Genomic DNA, 22,821 nt, shown 5'->3' on the forward strand with positions numbered 1-22,821 from the left:
CTTATGTGTTGTTGTAGTATCCTGATGTCACAGGATCACAGTTTTAGGACTAGGAGGGCCTTATATGGCATCTTGTTCAACCACCTCACTTTACAGATTAGGAAACTGAGGCCCAGACCTTAAGTGACTTAACTCGGGCCCCTTTTGGCTCCTTGATCCTATGTAGTACCAGATGGGAAACTCAGGCTGAAAGAGATAAGAAGGAGACAGAGAGAATCAATCCATTACATGGATGATGGCCCCATGGTGGTAATGCCATCTATCCTCAGGCCTCCTCTCTCATCAAGGCTGTGGATAATATGACCCAGCCGGCCATGTTGACCAGAATGTGCTCCAATGAGCAAACAGAAACAAAAAATGCTGACTTTAGAAAGTTTCTATGGTGACAAGGAAGATCAAAATATGCCCTCAGAAGAAGATAACAAAGTCAAAAGCTCCTACATCCAAAGCTTCCAAGAAAAATATGAATTGGTCTCAGGCCATAGAAGCGCTCAAAAAGGACTTTGAAAATAGAGAGAGATAGAGGATAAAATGGAAAGAGAAATGAGAGTGATGCAAGAAAATCATGGGGAAAAAAAGTCAACAGCTTGCAGAATGTGCCCCATACTTACAGTTCTAGGCATGATAGGATGCAATATTTTGAGGATCACGTTCCTCTCCCATTCCCACAGAGTACATCCTGCCCCCGAGCGGGGCTCACTGATATTGATGCCCTTCCAGATAGGAAATCCCAGCTACCAGAGGGGAAGGGACCCCACAGTGTGACAGAACACAACTTAGCAGTTTGGCAGTCCTGGACAGTGCTGTTGATAAAGCAGGTTGATTTGGGAGGCATCTTCAGTGTGTTTAAGTAAAGCCAGTTGCGCTAATTAATGGGGAGATAAATCGAGGTTTAATTACTTGGAAGGCACCTTGGGTGAAAGATTCATGGTAATTGTTGTGTATCCTCTTGATGGATTCCTGCAGCTGGCAGCTCCCTTTACAGCAATAAAACATGCTGTGTGTTCCTGGCGTATCAGGGTCTCCCTTGTAGACCAGGACCCTTCCACAGGGAAAGAAGCAACCGCTATCTGACTGCACCTTCCTTTCTTTGGAGTAGCTTACAGATCTTTCCTCACTATCTAGATCCTGGTGGGACTTTCTCTACATGTAGGCATGAAATCAGATGGCTTATTGGCAAAGAGAATTCCTTGTAGAGTGATTCCCCAAACCAGGAACAACCCATACGTGGATAACACTTTTTATTTACCAACATATACGGTATCAAGAATGTACCCCGAAAAGTTCCTTTCTTAGATTCACAAACTCTTCAAAATAATAGGATCCTTTCCCCATGTAACACACTGCCTAATGCCCCTTGTAAAGTCAGGCTGACACATTGTCATCATATTAATTGATTTCACTGATATGAAAAAAACTGGGCCAAAAGGACAATCCACATTTCATACGCTTAAAATGTTTTCAGTGACCAGCGTGCACACATTATCTCATTTAATCCTCACAACCCTGTAAGGAAAGTAATAAAGGTGGTACTATTCTCATTCTACACAGGAAGAAACTCAAAGCTGAAAAGTTTCATTCCAAAGATACTTTGGTCCAGAGCCGGGTGTTTCAACTTTAGTTCAAGTTAGCCTCTTCTCTTTTGACTTGCCTTCTTGAAATCCACTTCCCAGTATGTGTTGGGATCCATGCTGCCTACTCTACTTTCATGTGTTAGCCCAGCAGGATGGCTTTTGACTAAGGTCACTCTTCAGTAACCACACAGCCAACCCTTTTGATGATACTAGCAGAAGCCAGGCAAGGAACTCTGTGTCAGGCTGACATCCGGCCTATATGTCTGATATGCATTTTTAAACAATAAGGAACTTTAGGGTGGAATTATCTCAGATTTAGAAGTCATGGATTGCTAAGGAGAAGTTTTCTGCCAAGAAAACACCAAGAATCCCTTCACAGTTTACCAGCCCTGAACAGTGCTGTTGATAAAGCAGGATGACATACGTGCGAGGCATCTCCGCTGTCCTTAAGTTAAACTGGCAGTGACTGTCATTCATCTGAGTCCCTACTCCAATATAAAATTATGAAATTTTAAATTTTAAAGATGAGGAAATAGGGGCAGCTAGGTGGTATAGTGTATAGAACACCGGCCCTGGAATCAAGAGGACCTGAGTTCAAATCCAGCCTCAGACACTTAACACTTACTAGCTGTGTGACCCTGGATAAGTCACTTAACCCCAATTGCCTCGTTAAAAAAAAAAAAAAGATGAGGAAATAAAAGCTGAAAGGGAAAAAAAATGACTTCACAGAGCAAGCTATTGGTAATCCCAGGACTGGAACCCAGGCTTCCTCCCTCCCAGCCTAGAGCTATATAGAGAGGCCCAAATTGTTGTCAGGCATAAACCCCCTTGATTCAATGCTTTCCCATACATTCTAACTTTGTAGATCTGAAGAAGAAATTGGAAAGTTCTGAACTGAGAAATCAACGCCTCAAGGAGGTTTTCCAGACCAAGATCCAAGAATTCCGTAAGGTCTGCTACACCCTGACAGGCTACCGCATAGACTTCACCACAGAGAGCCAGTACCGCCTCACCTCTATGTATGCAGAGCACAAATCAGATTGTCTCATCTTTAAGGTAAGTTTCTATTTCTATTTCAAAACCTTCCCACTTCACTCGCTGCTCTACCGTTAATCTTTGATAAAGCTGATGACATGTGCTTTCCGTTCTAATTGGTAGGAGAAATCAAGTCATTAGCCCTTGATAAATGAGTGCTTTTCTGCTGAAGATGTCCCCAGGTTCTGAATACAGAGTGCCACCAAAAAAAAAAAAGTGCCTGCTTTTTCCACCTAGCCAAGTGTACTCATTTTATCTATGCACCAGTACCCAAAGGACCTGTTCCATGCTCATCTCGCCTCTCTTAGCTTCTTGTCCAGTAGAATATTTCACTCAGTTTCCTCCCACGTCTCAGCAGGCTACTGATTCTCCTCCAGGGTGGTATATGTTTTGCCTGCCCTATATTCATAGCCACTCTTGCTTTTGCTTATCTTTTCTAAGTATAGCCACCCTCAGTTCCACCCAAGTGACAAGGGGGTAGTCCTTATATGGTGGACAGCTTGTCACCTGGTGAGTTCTCAAGAGAATGCTGAAATTAGCTAAAAATACTACTACTTGGCCAAAAACTTTGGAAGGATTATAAAAAGTTCCACAGGAAAAGAAAAGGGTTGGTATCAATGCAGCAATAAACTATCCAAATGGTCATTCTATTACAGCTTTAAAAGAATTCCAAAGAGCTCTATTTGATCCTGTTTTGGTGAAGAAATTCTTTTACCTGGTGTAATTATGTGCGGATAGATGCTTGGGTTGGATACCTTGGTTTCTGGACAGAAATTATTATAGGGGAATTAAGCCTTTATAGGATTGAATACAGTTCCAATAACATAGCTTGATATTCTTTTAAATTAGTAAAGTAGTTGAAAGTTGTCTTTCCTCCCCCTCTCTTTAGAGTATGATACCCACTTGAGTATCACATTGGGAATGGACTTTGTGACTCCAAGAAGTGGCTGTCCCCAGCTTTGATAAGTTGCTATCTTAGGGAGTTGGTGCTACACAGCATTGGAGTAAATTAGGAGTTAGCATACAGAGAGAGCACCTTAGTACTGAAAGGATTGAGCATTTATTTGGCATACGTGCTCCCTACACTGATGCAGGCCACAAGTCCTCCTTCACTTAGTGAGTGCTGTTCAAGTGTCTGTTTCTGAAAAATCCCTCACCTCACAGCCGGCCACATGATGAACGTATCTGACCTTAGTCACTAGCACTAGCATAGGCTTCAAGAACCCAGGTCACTGCTCTGTCACAATAAGACAAAGAAATCATAATAGAGGACAGAGGAGAACCCCAAGCTTCAACTGGAATTGAGGTTAATTCAGTATATTTCAACTCAAAAAACATTTAGCACATACTATATGCAGAGCAGTGTGAGGTCTTCTTGGAGAAATGCAAAGTTTAAACACTATATGCTTCCTATCTTCACGGCGTTTATATTCTACTAGCCACATGGGACACTTCACTAAACCCTGTACTTACTTTAGTACTAAAAGAACCTGGGGTTTCATTCCCATGGACACTCCCTCTGCTGACAGATCACAGCTGCTCCATGCCTTGGGAGATGTGCTTGTTAAGTTACTCTTTCCCAGACAATGCATCGTTCTTGTGGTGAATCCACTCTTCTGTCACTTAGTGTGTCCAAAGCAAGCCAGCTTGATCCTAAGGCAGAAGACATAAAGCACACCACCAGGCCAATATTTCTAGCTTTGAATCATCATAGTACAAAATGATGCATGGTAAGCTCATCTGAGAGGTGCAAGCATAGTACAATTTGAGGTCCGTGGAAGGCTAAGTTATTGACTGGTGGAATCAGAAGGACTCAACAAGAAAGTGGCATTTGAGCTGGTTAGAGACAAGGAAGAGCTGGCTGATAGTAAGGATTATAAGAGTTTGGAATAGATTATGGAGGGAGTGTGTGAGCAGGAGAATGTACGAGATGATCCTTTGAAATCTAGATTGTATCTCAGCTTCTGTATTTGATTGAATTATTTGATACATCTTCCATACAAAAATCAGGCTTTGGATTGTATCACTTGGCACTGTTCAAATTGAAGTTCCAGGTTACTAAGCTCTCCCCATCACAGCCAGACCTAGGGCTTCAGAACTCCCTCTCTTGTTCAGCTCAAAATCATAACAAGACATCATTAAAAATGAATTACTCCAGGCCAGCTAGACTGGAGGAGTATCCTAGTGCTGAGCCAATGAACTGAACCTGAGTGCCCCAGCTGATGCTCCCTACTATTTACAGCCCAAGTGGGAGCCCTTGTCTTCTTCTTCACAGCAACAACTGCAATTAGCTCTTGAGTTATCCATGCTTTATTCTGAGGCTTCCTGGGGCCATGGAGCCGACCTACCATGGCAGCAGGGTCAGGGAGTAAAGGGGGTAGAGAGCAACTCAAGGCTAAAGACAGCCCCTATTTTATATCTCTCTCTGCCCAACAGTGAGGTGAATGGGGGCAGAGGCCAGTGAATCATCCTAATTATAAGGAAACTAAGTTGCTCTTCTTTGATGTTATAGGCTGGTCTGGTACTTGAGGCCAAGGACTGAAATGAAATGAGATACTTGTATAGGTCCTCCAGAGTTATCCAAAAAAGATTTGCTTTGACATAGCATGGAAAAGATACTCAGCAAGGATATAGCATTGCTTCAGGTAGATGCAGCCCCCTCTTGTCTCTGTATAGAGATGTATCTGGTCATCTAGCTGTGTTGGGTGTGGTGGCTCACAAGAGAGGGACATCTTCCAGTTCTGAAGAACACTGCTTCCTTGTGGGCCAGACTTTTGTGTTCTGGACCAGTGGTGTCAAACATTAAAAGATATCGATCCCTCTGGGCCACATATGACTTGGAAAACCACAAATTAACATTATCTGTGTTATATTTTTATTTATTTCGTTACATTTCCCAGTTACTTTTTAATCTGGTTCTTTCATGGGCCAAGTAGGCTGCGAGTTTGATATCTGTCCTACACAACTAGGAGCCTGATCTCCCTTGACCAACCAAGTCTCTAGAATAGCTTCCTTGCCTTTTTAGGGACGAAAACTACTCTATCCTGCATTGTAGATAATGCTCCTCCAGCACTCAGCATCCAGGCTGTAAGAATAGGACATGTGATATAGTGTCAGTCACTGCCTTACATACCCTGACTACCCCAATCCTAAGTGCTTGCACCCATGGACTTAGGCTTGCCCACATTCTGAAAGCAGTCCTGCATGGCACGTACACTGAGAACCATTGGCCTTTGGTTTTATGTAAACCCCATTCTTGTTGCTGGCATCTTCTGCCTCTTATTTCTTGACTATATTTTGAGCCCCTTTTGCCCCAACCTCTTGCCTGGCTGCTTAAATCTTTGTTTCTAGGCCTGCTTATCTCCCAGGTGCTAGACCTTGCCTGCTTATACCCCATGGTACCCATCTCTTCCTTTTCTTAGCTGACTGCTCTTGGCTTGACCTCTGTTGACTCAGTGTGCCCACCAGCTCCTTCCATCCAGCTGTACACCTCTCTTTGCTTCTCCTAACCTACTTCTGGACTCGCTGCCTAAGTCTAGAGGGAACAAATTAAAATGTCTCTCAGTCACTGTGGATGTGAATGGGTTAGTACCAACAGGTGAATAATAGGGACCAACATGTCAAAAAACTCAGAGAGGGAAAGAAACTTTATTGATGTGGCTGTGAGGTAGCTGTGTCTGAAAATACCCAACAAACTCCACACTTCCAGGCTTGTACCTAGCTAAGAAACTTGCTTGGAATCTGGGGAAACCAGCTTGGGAGTTTAGGGGCAGGGGGGAGTTAAAGAGAAGAGATAGAGAGCTTAAGATACCTTTTCTCCTGAGTCCAGTAATTACTTACACTTTTTATGGCACTTTACACTTTACAGACTTCTTCATACCAACCCTGTGAGGCAGGTGTTATCAAGCTTATGATCACTGTCTTTAAAAAAAAATTATTTAATTTTAATTTTTTTCCAATTACATGTAAACATATTTTTTGAGTTTCAAATTTTTCTCCCACCCTCCCTTCCCTCCTGACTTTTGAGGCCAGCAAGCAATCTGATGCAGGTTATACATTACAATCGTGTTAAACATATTTCTACATCAGTCATGTTGTAAAAGGAGGACGATCCCTATCTTACAGACAAGGAAACTGAGGTACAGAAAGCTGAAGTGACATATCCAAGGTCACAAAGCTAATAAGTTGTCTTACCTGACCTACCTCAATTCCCCAGATCCCAAGCTCAGTCTCCTTTTCACTACACTAGCTGCATCCCATAAACTATACAGTCCATTCTCAGATGATCCCTTGGTCTTCTAAGCAAAAAAACCCAACAAGCCCATCTTGTCTTGTATAGGAGATAGTACAGGTGTGAGGGGAGTCAAAGACTTAGCCTCAAAGGGAGGAAGGAGATGGCTTAGAAGCACCTTCCTCCCAGAGCAGAAAGAAGGCCAAAGCTTTTATACAGGATAGATGGACTAACCACCTGACAATGGGAAGTTCCTTTTGGGGATGGGGTGGAAAAAGATTCCTGAGAGTCAGGGGAATTTTTCTTTTTTCTTTCTCTTTTTTTTTTTTTTCCTTTGTGGGGGAATGATAGTCCTGACCTCTAGAATTATCTGTCTCCTGGCTCAGGTAGTAGTCTCACCCGACTCACTTTCCTGCTATAGAATTTTATTTCCCCTTATTTCTTCTTCTTCTTTTTTTTTTTTTTAGTGAGGCAATTGGGGTTAAGTGACTTGCCCAGGGTCACACAGCTAGTAAGTGTTAAGTGTCTGAGGCCGGATTTGAACTCAGGTACTCCTGAATCCAGGGCCAGTGCTCTATCCACTGCACCACCTAGCTGCCCCATTCCCCTTACTTCTTAGGCGTGTCCCTCCTGATATTGAGTTGGCCAAGCTAAACTTTAATAGTGCCTGTCCTGTTATCTGGTCTCAAAGGAGAAACTTCTGAGTTATTCTAATGTCCTAATTTATCCTAATATCCTAATTTAGCCCCATGTCATAACCAAAGGATCTGTGAGTACAAGATTATCCTGAGATTATAGGATTAAAGCTAATGTCTTCCCCCCCTCCCCCCAATTCATCACATTTCCCCATCTTCAGAGGAACGCAATTCACTCTGGGAAAAGAGAAAACCTGAGTTGGGACCTTTGTGGAGCTGCTTAGGACAGTTGAAAACATTCCCAAGCTCCAGATTGGACCTGCCCCATACAATGTAAGTCCCATGAAGGCAAGGACTGTTTCATCTGTTTCATCTCTGTCTTTGTGCCCCTAGCACCTAGAGTAATGCCTGTTCCATAGTCCTAATAGATGTTTGTTGAGTGACCGATAGAAAACTTATCCTAAAAGGGGAGAATGAGTCACTAACAAGTTAGTTTTGGCTTTGAAATCTGTAGGTGTTTTGACTAGGTTTACACCAGAGTTTAAGCCTTCTTCAGCCCTCCTTCATCATTGTGGATTCCCCATCACTCCCAGGTTTTTCATAATAAAAGAGAATTCCTTTCTCAAACAAACCCAATGCTCCCTTCCAGAAGGAATAAAACTCCCCCCAAAAGCCCCTTGAATCTTGTTTCCCAGTTATCATTTGTTTTCTTATCAACTGCCTCCCCTAAGCCTGAGGCCAATGAAGCTTGTCATTCAAAATACCTGCAGGAAGAGTGCTGCTCTTTCTCCCCTGGCTAAATACCAAACTGATGCCAAGTCTTAGAGCTAGATGCTGGCTTCAAGCTGGGGTTATGTGTTTATGCAGAAATCTCCAAGAAGCAAGTGACTGGGAGGATGTAGGCGCATTTCATTAACCTGAAGAGGTCAGAAAGCAGGGAGACTTTTTATGTTTATTTCCCTCTCAAAATTTATAGAACTAGCTTCATGTAATTAGGCCAGAAGAATCCACTAGCTCCTGCCAGGCCTTTCAAGCACGTTCAGAAGTTAGGCAAGGATGAAGAAATCTTAAGGCCACAAAAAAACCAGTCTGCACAGTATCATACTCAGTAAATCAGGTCCTTCACAGAGGCTAGAGGTGATTGCTCAATTTCTTTTTCTTTTTCTTGTGGGGCAATGAGGGTTAAGTGATTTTCCCAGGGTCACACAGCTAATAAGTGGCAAGTGTCTGAGGCTGGATTTGAACTCAGGTCCTCCTGAATCTAGGACCAGTGCTCTATCCACTGCACCACCTAGCTGCCTGGTTGCTAAATTTCTACATGAGGCTGTTCCTTGATACAGAAGAAAGAATATTGTATTTGGAAGTTTCCTAGTCTCCTAGTTTCGGCTCTACCTTTTTGACTTGGGGAACCCTTATCCAAGCTTCATTTTCCTCACGTGTAAAACGAGAGGCTTTGCACTGCTTGGATCTCTAAAGCCCCTTCTAACTCTAAATCTACGATCCTAGGGTAGGGTCTGGTTCCAGTGGCCTTGGTGTGACAAGTGAACCTGACAAACAAGTCCATGCTGAGCTCATCAGGAAGCCCAAAAGATGAAGATCAGAGCATGTTTGGACATGACAGATGTCATCATCCCAATGAGCAATATATGTGTGGCTGCTTAAGGTTGTGGAGTACCCTTACCTAGCCATGCAACCTGTCTGCCTCCAGAGTTTTCCCTTGAAATGATCTGAAGTCAGCATTCAGCTAGAATTGTTTATTGGTGGCCAGTCAAGAGGGTTTTCGTGGAGTCATGAAGACTGCTAAATTAATGGAACTTTAAAAACTCTTTCCTACATGTGCCTACAATACACACATACCCATATCATTTGTAACTTAAGATGTGAAGCTAGGTAGATATGACTGAGATGTTAAAATTCAGGACAAGATGCAGAACTGTTATATCAAAGTTTAATTTTTTTTTTACAAGTTGCTCAAAGAGGGTCATGACAGAAGCAATTTGTCTTGAGGGTTTACCAGCCCTGAAGAAGGAGTACCTAGGAAGGGAAACCATCACATGTATGACTTACCTGGTTTAATCAAGAGAATGAAACCAACAGCAAACGGCACACAATTCCTACCACAGCAGCTCTGGAAGAGAACCCCACTGGTGTGCAGCAAACTACCTCCTTTCTTTTGCGTTGCTTTGGCTTGAGTGTGTCTTTATTGATGTGCACCATTCCTCCTGGGTGTTTTTAGTTCATTTTAGTTCATTTCTCCTTCAATCCAGACTGTGCAGCATCTTTGGGTGAGAATGCAAAACTAAATGAGGAGACATGGTATGGGTATTTAACTGTGTACAAGTTGCCAAGTTACCAGTGTCATCCCTCAACATGTTTCCAAACTTCTTCTTTTTTTCCTTTTTAAAGTGAGGCAGTTGGGGTTAAGTGACTTGCCCAAGTTCACACAACTAGTAAGTGTCAAGTGTCTGAGCCCGGATTTGAACTCAGGTCCTCCTGAATCCAGGGCCAGTGCTTTATCCACTGTGTCACCTAGCTGCCCTTCCAAACTTCTTTTAACAAAACTGAAACAAAAGGCAAGATAGACCAAGACAAATCAAAACTTTCCTTCAGTTGTGTCTGTGCTTTCTCTTCTCTGTGTAAGACTACCTTAATTTCTTTCCCTTCCCTCCTCTCCCAACAAATCCTCAGAGAAAGGTCATGATGCCACTGCAAGAGGGCTATACTTTTCAGAAGACATCTTTGGGACAGGCACACACAATCAGAAACTGCAGTAGATCTCATCAGTAGACCAGGCAGAGCAGTGAGCTGCCAGAGAGAGATGACTGGCCTCCATTGTCTCCTTAAGCTTGTTAATTACCCATGGTCTTGTTTTTTATATATTTCATTTTCCATTTTCTGTTGCAGCGTTCTGGGGACCTAATCTCACCCCAGCTCTGGGAGGTAGAGCTGCCTGCATCTGAACGTGACATCTCATATCAAATGGGATGGATTTAGAGTTGCAGAAAAGGTCAAGGAACTGTTTTTTCCCCTTTTTCTTTTCCCTTAATGTTATAATCCGGGACTCTGGAACTGGAACTTGTCAACTGGTCTGTTGGGGTTACACAGACTGAGGAGTCTACTGGGATGGGGGGGAGTCTCTTACAGGCTTTTCCCATGTCTCTTGCTTTCATGCTATTCCTCTAGTACTACAGTCCAGTGTCAGATAGGCATCTCATATACTCCAACCATCTCCATTTTCTTCTTTTCTCTCTGTTGAATTTTTTTCTCAGTCTTTTTTTTTAAAGAAATCTTATTTATTTCATTAAATATTTCCCAGTTACATGTACACTTTTTTTAACGTTCACTCTTAAAATTTTGAGTTCTCGATTCTCTCCGTCCCTCCCTCCCACCACTCCCTCACCCATTGAGAAAGCAAGAAATATGATATTGATTATACATAAAAAGTCATGCAAAACTTGTTTCCAGATTAGTCATATTGCAAAAGAAAAGATACACACAAACAAAAAAATAAACAAAGTAAAAAAGCATGCTCCAGGTTCATATTCTCTCTGGAGGTGGATAGCATTTTTTTTTTTTTACATATAAGGTATTTTATTTTTTCCGTTACATGTAAAGATAGTTCTCAACTTTTGTTTATACAAGCTTAACAATTTCAGATTTTTCTCCCTCCCTCCCCTCCCTCCCCCCCTCCCCTAGACAGCAGGTAATCTGATATAGGTTATGTCTATGTATCTCTATACATATAGATATAGATATAGATAGATATATATACACACACATATATATATACACATAATAACATTAATCCTATTTCTGCATTAATCCTGTTACAAGAGAAAAAATCAGAGCAGTGATGCAAAACCTCAAAATAGAAAAAAAAAACAACAGCACCCAAAACAAAAGAAATAATATGGTTCAATCAGCATCTATACGCCGCAGTTCTTTTTTTTTTTTTTCTTGGATTTGGAGATCCTCTTCTATCATGAGTTCCCTGGAACTCTTCTGTACCATTGCATTGGTGAGAAGAATATAGTCCATCACAGTAGGTCAACACTCAATGTTGATGATACTGTGTACAATGTTCTTCTGGTTCTGCTCATCTCACTCATCATCAGCTCATGCAAGACCCTCCAGGTTTCTCTGAACTCTTCCTGCTCATCATTTCTTACAGCACAATAGTATTCCATTGTATTCATATACCACAACTTGTCCAGCCATTCCCCAATTGATGGGCACCCCCTCAACTTCCAATTCCTTGCTACCACGTAAAGAGCAGCTATAAATATTTTTGTGCATGTGGGTCCCTTTCCCCCTTCCATGATTTCTTTGGGAAAAAGACCTAAAAGTGGAATTGCTGGGTCAAAGGGTATGCACAGCTTTATCGCCCTTTGGGCATAATTCCAAATTGCTCTCCAGAATGGTTGGATCAGTTCACAGCTCCACCAACAATGCATTTGTGTTCCAATTTTCCCACAGCTTCTCCAACATTTATTATCTTCCTTTTTTGTCATTTTAGCCAATCTGATAGGTGTCAGGTGGTACCTCAGAGTTGTTTTAATTTGCATCTCTCTAATCATTAGAAATTTAGAGCATTTTTTCATATGGGAATAGATAGCTTTGGTTTCTTCATCAGAAAACTGCCTGTTCATATCCTTTGACCATTTCTCAATTGGGGAATGACTTGGATTCTTATAAATTTGATTTAATTCCCTATATATTTTAGAGATGAGGCCTTTATCAGAAGTACTGGCCTGAAAAATTGTTTCCCAGCTTTCTGCCTCCCTTCTAATTTTGGATGCATTGCTTCTGTTTGTACAAAATTTTTTTAATTTAATATAATCAATCATCCATTTTGCATTTTATAATATACTCTATCTCTTGTTTGGTCAAAGATCTGATAGGTACACTATTCCTTTCTCTCCTAATTTACCTATGGTATCACCTCTTATGTCTAAATCATATATCCATTTTGACCTTATTTTAGTATAAGGTGTAAGATGTTGGTCTATGCCTAATTTCTGCCATACTATCTTCCAGTTTTCCCAGCAGTTTTTGTCAAATACTGAGTTCCTATCCCAGAAGCTGGAGTCTTTGGGTTTATCAAACACCACATTACTAGTGTCATTTACTACTGCATTTCCTGAGCCTAGCCTATTCCATTGATCTACCACTCTATTTTTTAGCCAGTACCAGATAGTTTTGATGACTGCCGCTTTATAGTAAAGCTCCAGGTTTGGTACCGCTAACCCACCTTCCTGTGAGTTTTTTTTCATTATTTCCCTGGATATTCTTGATTTTTTGTTTTTCCAGATGAATTCTAATATTATTTTTTCTAGCTGTATAAAATAATTTTTAGGTAGTCTGATTGGTATGGCACTGAATGAGTAAATTAATTTAGGCAGTATTGTCATTTTTACTATATAAGCTCTGCCTAGGTGGATAGCATTTTTCATCATGGGTCCTTTGGAATTGACTTGGATCACTGTATGACTTAATTATTGAATAGAGCATTTTTCTTTTTTTTTTTCTTTTTTTTTTTACCAATTTGAGGTACAGAGGGCATTATATATCTTTTTTTTTTTTGAGGCAATTGGGGTTAAGTGACTTGCCCAGGGTCACACAGCTAGTAAGTGTTAAGTGTTTGAGGCCGGATTTGAACTCAGGTACTCCTGATTCCAGGGCCGGTGCTCTATCCACTGCGCCACCTAGCTGCCCCTATACATCTTGAGTAAAGATTTTATTTGGAAAATTGGAAGTGCTCCATCCTAAATACCAGTTGTACAAAGCTTAAGCACAGGATTGGATTCTATTTCTGGATAGTTTTTGGTTTTTGGGTTTTTTTTTAGTGAAGCAACTGGGGTTAAGTGACTTGCCCAGGGTCACACAGCTAGTTAAGTGTCTGAGGTCGGATTTGAACTCAGGTCCTCCTGACTCCAGGGCTGGTGCTTTAACCACTGCGCCACCTAGCTGCCCCCTATTTCTAGATAGTTTTTAAAATTAAAAAAAAATATATATATGTGTGTGTGTGTATATATGTATATGTATATGTATATGTATATGTATAGAGATATATAGATATAACCTATATCAGATTACCTGCTGTCTAGGGGAGGGGGGAGGGAGGGGAGGGAGGGAGAAAAATCTGAAATTGTAAAGCTTGTATAAACAAAAGTTGAGAACTATCTTTACATGTAATGGAAAAAATAAAATACCTTATACATTAAAAAAATATATATATTATTTTCCCAATTACATGTAAAGATTATTTCTAACATTCAGTTTTTTTAAATTTTGATTTCCAAATTTTCTCCCTCCCTCTCTCACCTTTCCCCTTCCTAATATGGTAAGCAATTTGATATTGGTTATATGTTTGCAATCATGTAGAACATATTTCCATAATAGTCGTGCTGTGAAAGAAACAGCAAACCAAAAAGAAAAAAAACCATGAAAATAATAAAGTGAAAAAAAAGTATGTTTTGATCTGCATTCAGACTCTACCAGTTCCTTTTTTGGATGTGTATAGCCTTTTTCATCATTAGTCCTTTGGGATTGTCTTGGATCATTGTTCTAGATAACTTAATAGATGGAATCTAACTTTGGATAGAGCTTAAATGACCCAGCAGTGAAACAAGCATATTGTTTCATTTTTATATTTGTGTGTAAGGATGGCAAACATTAGTCAGCTAGCCACCACTGTGCAATATGTATAGGTGTGTTATATATTCATATCCATATATACATGTATATATTTCTTTTTTTCTGTTTAGAATTTTATTTTCCAAATTATATGTAAAAACAAATTTTGACATCAATTTTTTAAAACTTTGTCTTCCAAACTCTCCCCCTCCCTCCCTTCCCACACCCCACCCACAAGAACTCAAGCAATTCAATATAATCTATACATGAGCAGTCATGGAAAACATCTCCACATTAGCTAGGTTTTTTTTCTCACAGTTCTTAGGGCTTTTTTTTTTTTCCAAACCATTTGAGATGATAGAGAAGCAACATGAAACAAACAAAAAAGTCTGTTCACCTAAGATGTGTATGGTTTAGACCAACAAATAAGGGAGAATATATCCCCAACTACTGGTTTTCAGTACAAGCAACGATCATCCTGTTGAAATGCATATGGCACTAACCACCCAGTTTAGGCTAGTGTATTCATTGACCTAAACTGGGCTATTTGCTACTTATGCTAACTGCTCAGAAGTCTTTAGAGGAACCCTGTTACCCAGCAAAGTACCCTTTGCCTTTGATTAAGGCCCTCCATAATCAAAGACTATTCTGCTTTTTCCCTTCTTGTTTCTTATTACTTGCTACCTCCTTGACTTTGATAGTGACGTTCCCTTTTCCTGAAATGTGTCCCCTCTTCCCTTTTTCACTTGTGAATTTCTAACTGTCCTTTAAAACTCAGTTTATATGCCAATTGATCCACGAAGCCTTATCGATAACAACCTTCTCCTTAAACCTCACAAAGTCCTTTATTTTGCACCTTTCAGAATAACTTATGGACACATGTTTATTGGACCTCTCCCCATAAGCCTAGAGTAGTTACTTGTATTCAGGACATACTTTAGTTCAGCAATTAGCAAGCACTGTTAAGTACTGGCTATATGCCTGACACCATTCTAGGTGCTGAGTAGACAACAACAAAAACAACAATACAAGGAGCTTACTTTCTCTCAAGGGAGTTAACAGTTACATAAACATGTACAAAATTAATTCTTAGTAATTGGGAGCAAGGAAGCATTAGCACATGGGGGATCAGAAATGGTTTCCTGTAGGAGGAGGCCTATGATCTGAGCTTTGAAGGGCACTGGGAATCCTAAGAAGTGAAGATGAAAAGGAATACAGTCCAGGAATGGCAGATGTCCTTTGCAAAGATACAGAGATGGGAGGTGGAATGACATGTATGAGAAGCAGCAAGAAGGTTGGTTTGGCTAGACCATGGACAGTGGGAAGAGGAATAATGTATAAGTTGGAATGCTAGGATATTGGGGCCAGGTTGTGAATGGCTCTAAATTCCAGAGGATTTTGTATTTGATCCTAGAGGAAAAAAGAGAACCAGTGGAATTTATTGAGCAGGAGAGTGATTTCTGGGCTTTAGAAATGTCACTTTGACAACTATGTAAAGGATTGATTGTTGAATGTAGAAACTTGTGGTAGGATGACCCATTAGAACAGGCTGTTGTGACCAGGGAGAGCCAAAACAGAAAAAGAAACCTATAAACTAATTTCCCTAGTGAATATTGATGCAAATTTTGAAATAAAAGACTAGCAAGGAGATTACAATAATATATCATAAAAATAATACAATATGAGCAGACTGAATTTATAGCAGGAATGCAGGGCTATTAAGAATAATTGACCATATCCATTACAAAAATAACAAAACTCACATGATTATTTCAATAGATGTAGAAAAAACTTTTGACAAAATATAACCCATTCTTGTTTTAAAAAAAAACAAACAAAAAACCACAGGGGCAGCTAGGTGGCACAGTGGATAAAGCACTGGCCCTGGATTCAGGAGTACCTGAGTTCAAATCCGGCCTCAGACACTTACTAGCTGTGTGGCCTTGAGCAAGTCACTTAACCCCCATTGCCCTGCCAAAAACAAAACAAAAAAATTTTTTAAAAACCCACAACAACAACAACACAGAAAGCATAGGAACCAATGAAGCTTTTCTTAAAATGATAAGTAGTATCTAAAACCAAGAGGAAACTTTTTTTGGGAACAAACTAGAAACCTTAACGATAAGATCAGGGGTGAAGCAAGCATGTCCATTATCACTGTTATTTTTCAATCTTATACTAGAAATGTTACTTATAGCAATAAAACAAGAAAAAAATTGAAAGAATAAGCATAGGCAATAAGGAAACAAAATATCCCTTTTTTGCAGAAGATATGGTTTACTTAAAGAACCCTAGAGAGTAAACTAAAACACTAGTCAAAACAATGAATAACTTTAGCGAAGTTGCAGAATATAAAACAAACCCATGCAGATCATCAGCATTTCAGTATATTACTCAAAAAACCCAGTAGGCAGAGATAGAAAGACAAATTCCATTTAAAATAACTACAGGGGCAGCTAGGTGGCGCATTGGATAGAGCACTGGCTCTGGATGCAGGAGTACCTGAGTTAAAATCCGGCCTCAGACACTTAACACTTACTAGTTATGTGACCCTGGGCAAGGCACTTAACCCCAATTGCTTCACTAAAAAGAAAAACAAATAAAATAACTACAAATAGTATAAGATACTTCCGAGTCTACCTGCCAACACACACACACACACACACACACACACACACACACACACACACATATATGAATGCAAAGATAGAACACTCCTCACACCAATAAAGACCTATCTAAGTAATTAGAGAAATATTAATTGCTCATGCATAGGCAGGGCAATTAATATAATAAATTATGGTATAATATAATTATACAATATGTAAAACATTGTGATATTAATATCAATGAACAATATAATTATGATTCCACACATAATGATACAACATAATAATATGATTAATATAATAAAATGATGATACTAATATAATAATTGACTTATTTAGTGAATGTCAATCAAATTCCCAAAATATTTTTTTTTCTGTTCTTTAATAAAGATTTTTATTTACAGTTTTGGGTTCCAATTTTTATCCCTCTTTCTATCCCTCCCCTCCCCCATTTCTGAGATGGCAAACAATCAGATATGGGTTATACATGTATGATTATATACAACATTACCATATTTGTAATTTTGTACAAGAAAACAATTAAAAGAAAAAATGAAAGAAAGTGAAAAATAGTCTGTTCCATCAAAAGCAGTTCTTTCTTTGGAGGTGGATAGTATGTTTCATCAATAGTCCTTTGGGATTGTCTTGGATCATTGTATTATTGAGAATAGTTAAGTCATTCACAGTTCTTCGTCAAACAATATTGCTGTCTCTGTGCACAATGTTCTCTTGGTTCTTCTCATTTCACTATACATCTTTTCATACATGTCTTTCCAGGCTTTTCTGAGGGTTTATATATATATATATATATATAAACTAGGGGAACTAGGGGAAGGAAATTCATCTGGAGGAACAAAAGGTCAAAAATATCAAAGGAATTGATGGAAAAAAATGGGATGTAAAGGTGACTAGCAGTACCAGATCTCTAACTATGCTACAGAGATGTAATCATCAAAACAGTTTGGTACTGGATAAGAAATAGAGTAGTTAATCAATGGAACAGATTATCAGTCAGTCAATAAAACAGATTACTCAATGGAACACTATACAGAAGCAAATGAACACAGGAGCCTATTGCCTGATAAATCCAAAGATCCCAGCTATTGGGTCAAGAACTTGCTGACAGTAATCACTGGGAAAATTGGAAAATATTCCATCAGTCGAAAACCAGGCATAGACCAACATCTCATACTGTCTACTAAGATAAACTCAAAATGGGTACCATTTAGACATGAAGAGTGAGTGATATAAGCAAATTGGTGGAACATGGAAGAAATTACCTGTCATGTCTATTATACGTCATAATAGTTCATGACCAAACATGAACATGAAGCAAAATGGATAATTTTGATTTCATAAGGTTGAAAGTTTTTACACAAACAAAACCAACAGCTACAATTAGAAGAAAGCAGGAAACAGAAAAATATTTGTACTAAATTTCTCTGATAATCTTATTTGTCAAATAATACAGGGAACTGAGCCAAATTTATAAGAGCAAAATCCCAGTCCCCAAATGATGAATGTTCAAGGGTTGTGGATTTCTTCAGAGGAAGAAAAGAAATCTATTAATAGTCATGTGAAGAAATCCTCTAAATCACTAAAAATTAGAGAAATGCAAATTAAAGTAACTCTGAGATACCACCTCATACCCATCAGATTAGCTAACATGACAAAAAAGGAAAATGACAAATGCTGGAGGGAACTGTTGGTGGAACTGTGAACTAGTCCAGCCATTCTGGAAAGCAATTTGGAACTATGCCAGAAAAGGCATTAAACCCAACAATACTGATACTAGGCCTATACCTCAAAAAGATCAAAGGAAAAGGACCCATATATACAAAAATATCTATAGCAGGTTTTTTGTGGTGGCAAAGAATTGGAAACTGAAGGAATGCTTACCAACTGGGGACTGGCCAGGCAAGTTGTAATATGTGATTGTGATGGAATATTATTGTGCCAAAAGAAATGAAGTGGAAGATTTCCAGAAAACCTGGGAAGACTAATATGAACTGATACAAAGTGAAATGAGCAGAACCAGTAGAATATTGTATATAGTAACAGCAATATTATAACAATGATGAACAGTGAAAGACCTACTCTGATCAATACTATGATATACCAAAGTTCTCAAGGACTCATAATGAAACATCCAGAGAGAAAACTAATGAACTCAGTACAAATTGAAGCATATTTATTTTTTCTCTCTCTTTTTCTTGATTCCCCCCCCCGCCCCCGCCAGAACATGACTAATTCAGGCTTCATAATTGTAACAGGTTTTCTATTTCTTCTCTTCTCAATTGGGTGGTAGAAGGGGTTGTGGATAGCATAGGTGGGAGGAAGTAACTAAAAATAAAATAAAACTGAATTTTAAATAAAATAAATTGAGATACTGATTAGATAATAACTATATACCTAGGGATTGATTGATGTAAATAATCACATTACCCCTCTAGAGGGAAAAAATACCCTTGACATCCAGTGAAATCAGAATGTCCCTTAAAATCTCATTGTACTCAGAAAACAAATTTCATTTCACTGAAAGGCGATTGTCCAGGTGAGAGGTGATGAAGGTAGTGGATGTCTGAGTAGTGAGAAGTTTAGTATGCATTTATTGAGTTGAATTGTTGCCATTTCCCATTTTGTGAACTTGGTCTTCTCCCTGCTCTGATAAAAGGAAGGTATATAGAATTATTAAAGTAGGAGGTCTAGAAGGAACTAATCATGTAGATAACTACCACAATTTTCCACTTCTTTCCCTTTTCTCACTCAACATCTTTCCTTCAGCATGTGTAACTTGAAACTAATTTGTACTACTGGATATCTGGCTTGCTCCACAGATACCGAATTAGTACTGTTTTTTTGTTTTTGGTGAGGCAATTGGGGTTAAGTGACTAGCCCAGGGTCACACAGCTAGTAAGTGTCAAGTGTCTGAGGCTGGATTTGAACTCAGGTCTTCGCGAATCCAGGGCTAGTGCTCTATCCACTGCACCACCTAGCTGCCCCAAATCTGTACTGTTCTTACTAAAACACACCATAGAATTAAAATTAAATATAAATAAACCAAATTGAAATCTAAATGCAAAAAAAGACAAAGAACATTGAACTAGATTGCTGCCCATTGTCTGATATGTTTCATGAGTGTCCAGTGCATTCCATGATAATGCAGATTCCCTTAATGTTACTTAAAAAGTATTAAGGCTTTTCTTTCTCCGAGCCTACATCTGCCTCTCTGCAACATCTACCTAATTTTGCCCTGAAGGCCAAACAGAACATACTTAAATCCTGCTTCTATGTAATAGCTCTTCAAATACCCAACAAACACTCTCAAGTCTGGTCTCTTTGTCCTCTATTCCTCTCAAATCTAAGATTTTCTTTGCCTCCATTCCCTACAGCAATGGTCCCCAATACAACCCTCTTGATTCTAATGAAGGCTCTAGGGATGTCAGTCCTCTCAAACTCCTAGATGGAAAGAGTAGCAGTTACCTTATTAGCTCCGAAAGAATGATGATGGGCAAGGGGAGTTGTTGGAGGGACTATCTTCTAAAATCATAATGTAACAGAAAAGACTGTCTCAGGGTAAGAACAAGACCTGAGCTCTAATCCCAGCCATTGCCTCACCAACTGTATAAGCAGCTTTTCCCACCTGTCAAATGTAGATCAAATACCTCCCTTACCTGTCTTGTAAGCCTTTTGTGAGGAAAAATTCAATTCTGTATATTTACCTATGCACTCTAAAGCTCTCTATAAATGTAAGTATAATAATTGTCATTATCCATGTTTTAATTATCTTTTGCTAATACTCATTGAGGAAACAAAAGAATTGGGATTGGCCTTCACAATGGTAAAAAAAAAAAGGGGGGGGGCACAGAGGTCAGGAAGTCATTCTGATCCCAAGGAGACACTGACTTCTCTTTTTAAGCTAAGAAGAGAATCTTAAAATCCCGACCATAAGACCTTGTGAACTTGTCTCATGTGCAGCCTCACTTGTTGACTCACTGCCTGCAAATTCTTTACCTTGATGCAGGAATCTCTTGACTTTCACTGTTGTGGTACATCCCCAAGCTGGTTCCCAGTCAGTGGGTTGTTGATAACTCAGAAGATCTGGCTTTATGGTCTTCCAGCAAGAGAAGTATGTTACTTGAATAAATCCTGGGCTTAGGAGAAGATAATTGGGCTCCCTTGGCTTGGTTCCCCCTACCCCCTTTTTTTTGTTGTTGAAGCAGAATATGGTATGATAGAAGGAGCACTGGATTTGGTTCTTGTCCTGAGTTCGAGACTCTGGATATGGCTTTGGATATGACCAGTTCAATAGACATTTATTGTGTCCAATGTGTATGGGGCGTCATGTTAGGCAATGGAGGTGATAGAAAATGTAGGTCAAATATTGACCCTCTCCATGAGTTTACAGCCTAGTAGAGGGCTAAGAATTCACCCCTCTGGCCCTTTTCATCTCCATCTCTAAAATAATGGGAGTAATGCCAGGTAATCTACAAGGTCACTTTTAGCATTTACCTTCTTACTGCTCTGGAGGTCCCTTACCCACTCTGCCATCTCTGTGTCTGTGTTTGTTTTTCTGCGCCTAATCTGTCATACTGGGCATCCCCAGTCACTTCATATTTTCCTATGTCCTCGAGTGCCCATGACACGAGCTCTGCCTCCCTTATCTTCCTTTTATCAGGTAGGGCCTTAAGCGCTGAGGGCCAGGTTGAGGCATGCACTGGTGAAGGGCCTAATGCAGTAACACTGTTTCATCGAGGCACCATCCTTTGTATGTCCAAACCCCTTCACACCCGCCAAGCCCCAGCTGGTGACTTTGCTGATGATCTTGTCACCAAGAGCATCCGGCATGGACATCAGCAGCCAAATAAAAGCCTTCTGCCTCTCCCAGTGCCTGTCTCTTTCAGTGCTGCCATAACAATAATTAACCTAATCACCAACATGCCCTGCTTGGCCCAGTGTTGGTGCAGAACATGCTGGGCTCGTGTGTGGCCTGGGCTTACAGAGTATATTCTCTTCTGTGTAGGCGTCCCAGGTCCTTCTCTATCGATGCTGGCTAAATAGGAAAGTGAGGATCTAGATTCAAATCCTGTCCTGACTACTTACTCTTAGGCAAGTCATTTAACCTCTCTGAGCCTCAGTTTCCTTCTCTGTAAAATTAAAAAGGTTGGACAAGTTAGTCTCTGAATTTCCAACTCTACATCTGTGTCATAAAGTAGTGTCTGAGGTGAGGTTTAGTGCCATGTCAGCCGGCTCTGAGAGAGGCCTATGTCAGAAACCTGCCTAGGAGGAGATGCTCCCTGAGTTCTCTGAGCCCTAGGACGAGGACGGCCCAGACAGTGGGTGGCATGAATTGATGTCTGATATCCCTAACCTCCCCCGGCCAGAGGTTCCAGTGGGCATGCCACCTGGCTAAATGCCTGGAGGCAACAGCCTCAGCTTCCTTCTCCCCCTGTCTGCCCTCACACTTTCAAGGAAAGGGATGAACGAAGACTTGGCACACCACTTCAGAAAGATGACTGACCCTTCCTCTGATTGATATCCCAGCCGCCAGACTGGAAAATCATCCCCTGAACGAGTAGTCTTCTTGCTAGCCAGGAAGCTGAATAAAGCCAGAAGCACTCCTTGTCTACAGAGTTTAAATGGCCTGAACCAGGCAGCATGGGGTCAGAATAGAATCTGAAACAGGAACAAAAACTAGTGAGTTTTGAATCTCTGTCCTCATTTCTTTCTTTCTTTTTTTTAAACAGGGCAATGAGGGTTAAGTGACTTGCCCAGGGTCACACAGCTACAAGTGTCTGAGGTCAGATTCAAACTCAGGTCCTCCTGAATCCAGGGCCAGTGCTTTATCCACTGGGCCACCTAGCTGCCCCCCCCCCACACACACACACTTCCTCATGTCTAAATTGGCCATCCTTTTTTTCCTGTTTCCATCATTTTTCCATATAATGGGGAAACCAGACTCTAAAAGCAAAAGGCCTCTAGGCAGTAATACCTCCACCCAAATTTTACAAGATCCAGTCATCCAAAGCCGGCTTTCAGAGCCACATCTCTAGCACTATTCTCCATATAAAGCAGGACTTCTTAACCTAAGGTCTGAGAAA

The 22,821-nt window shown here is 40.2% G+C and overlaps 1 protein-coding gene across 1 annotated transcript in view; it reads left to right on the forward strand.

The window, feature by feature from the left end:
- The window catches only part of MAD1L1 (mitotic arrest deficient 1 like 1), an 899,456-nt gene that overhangs the window by 667,233 nt on the left and 209,402 nt on the right, over nucleotides 1-22,821 (forward strand). The window contains exon 20 of the mRNA XM_043978850.1: nucleotides 2,440-2,630. Within this exon, the coding sequence (XP_043834785.1) occupies nucleotides 2,440-2,630 (191 nt within the window). The remainder of the gene's footprint in view (nucleotides 1-2,439; nucleotides 2,631-22,821) is intronic.

Source organism: Dromiciops gliroides, chromosome 1 (assembly GCF_019393635.1).
Source record: "Dromiciops gliroides isolate mDroGli1 chromosome 1, mDroGli1.pri, whole genome shotgun sequence".
Classification (NCBI taxonomy): Eukaryota; Metazoa; Chordata; class Mammalia; order Microbiotheria; family Microbiotheriidae; genus Dromiciops; species Dromiciops gliroides.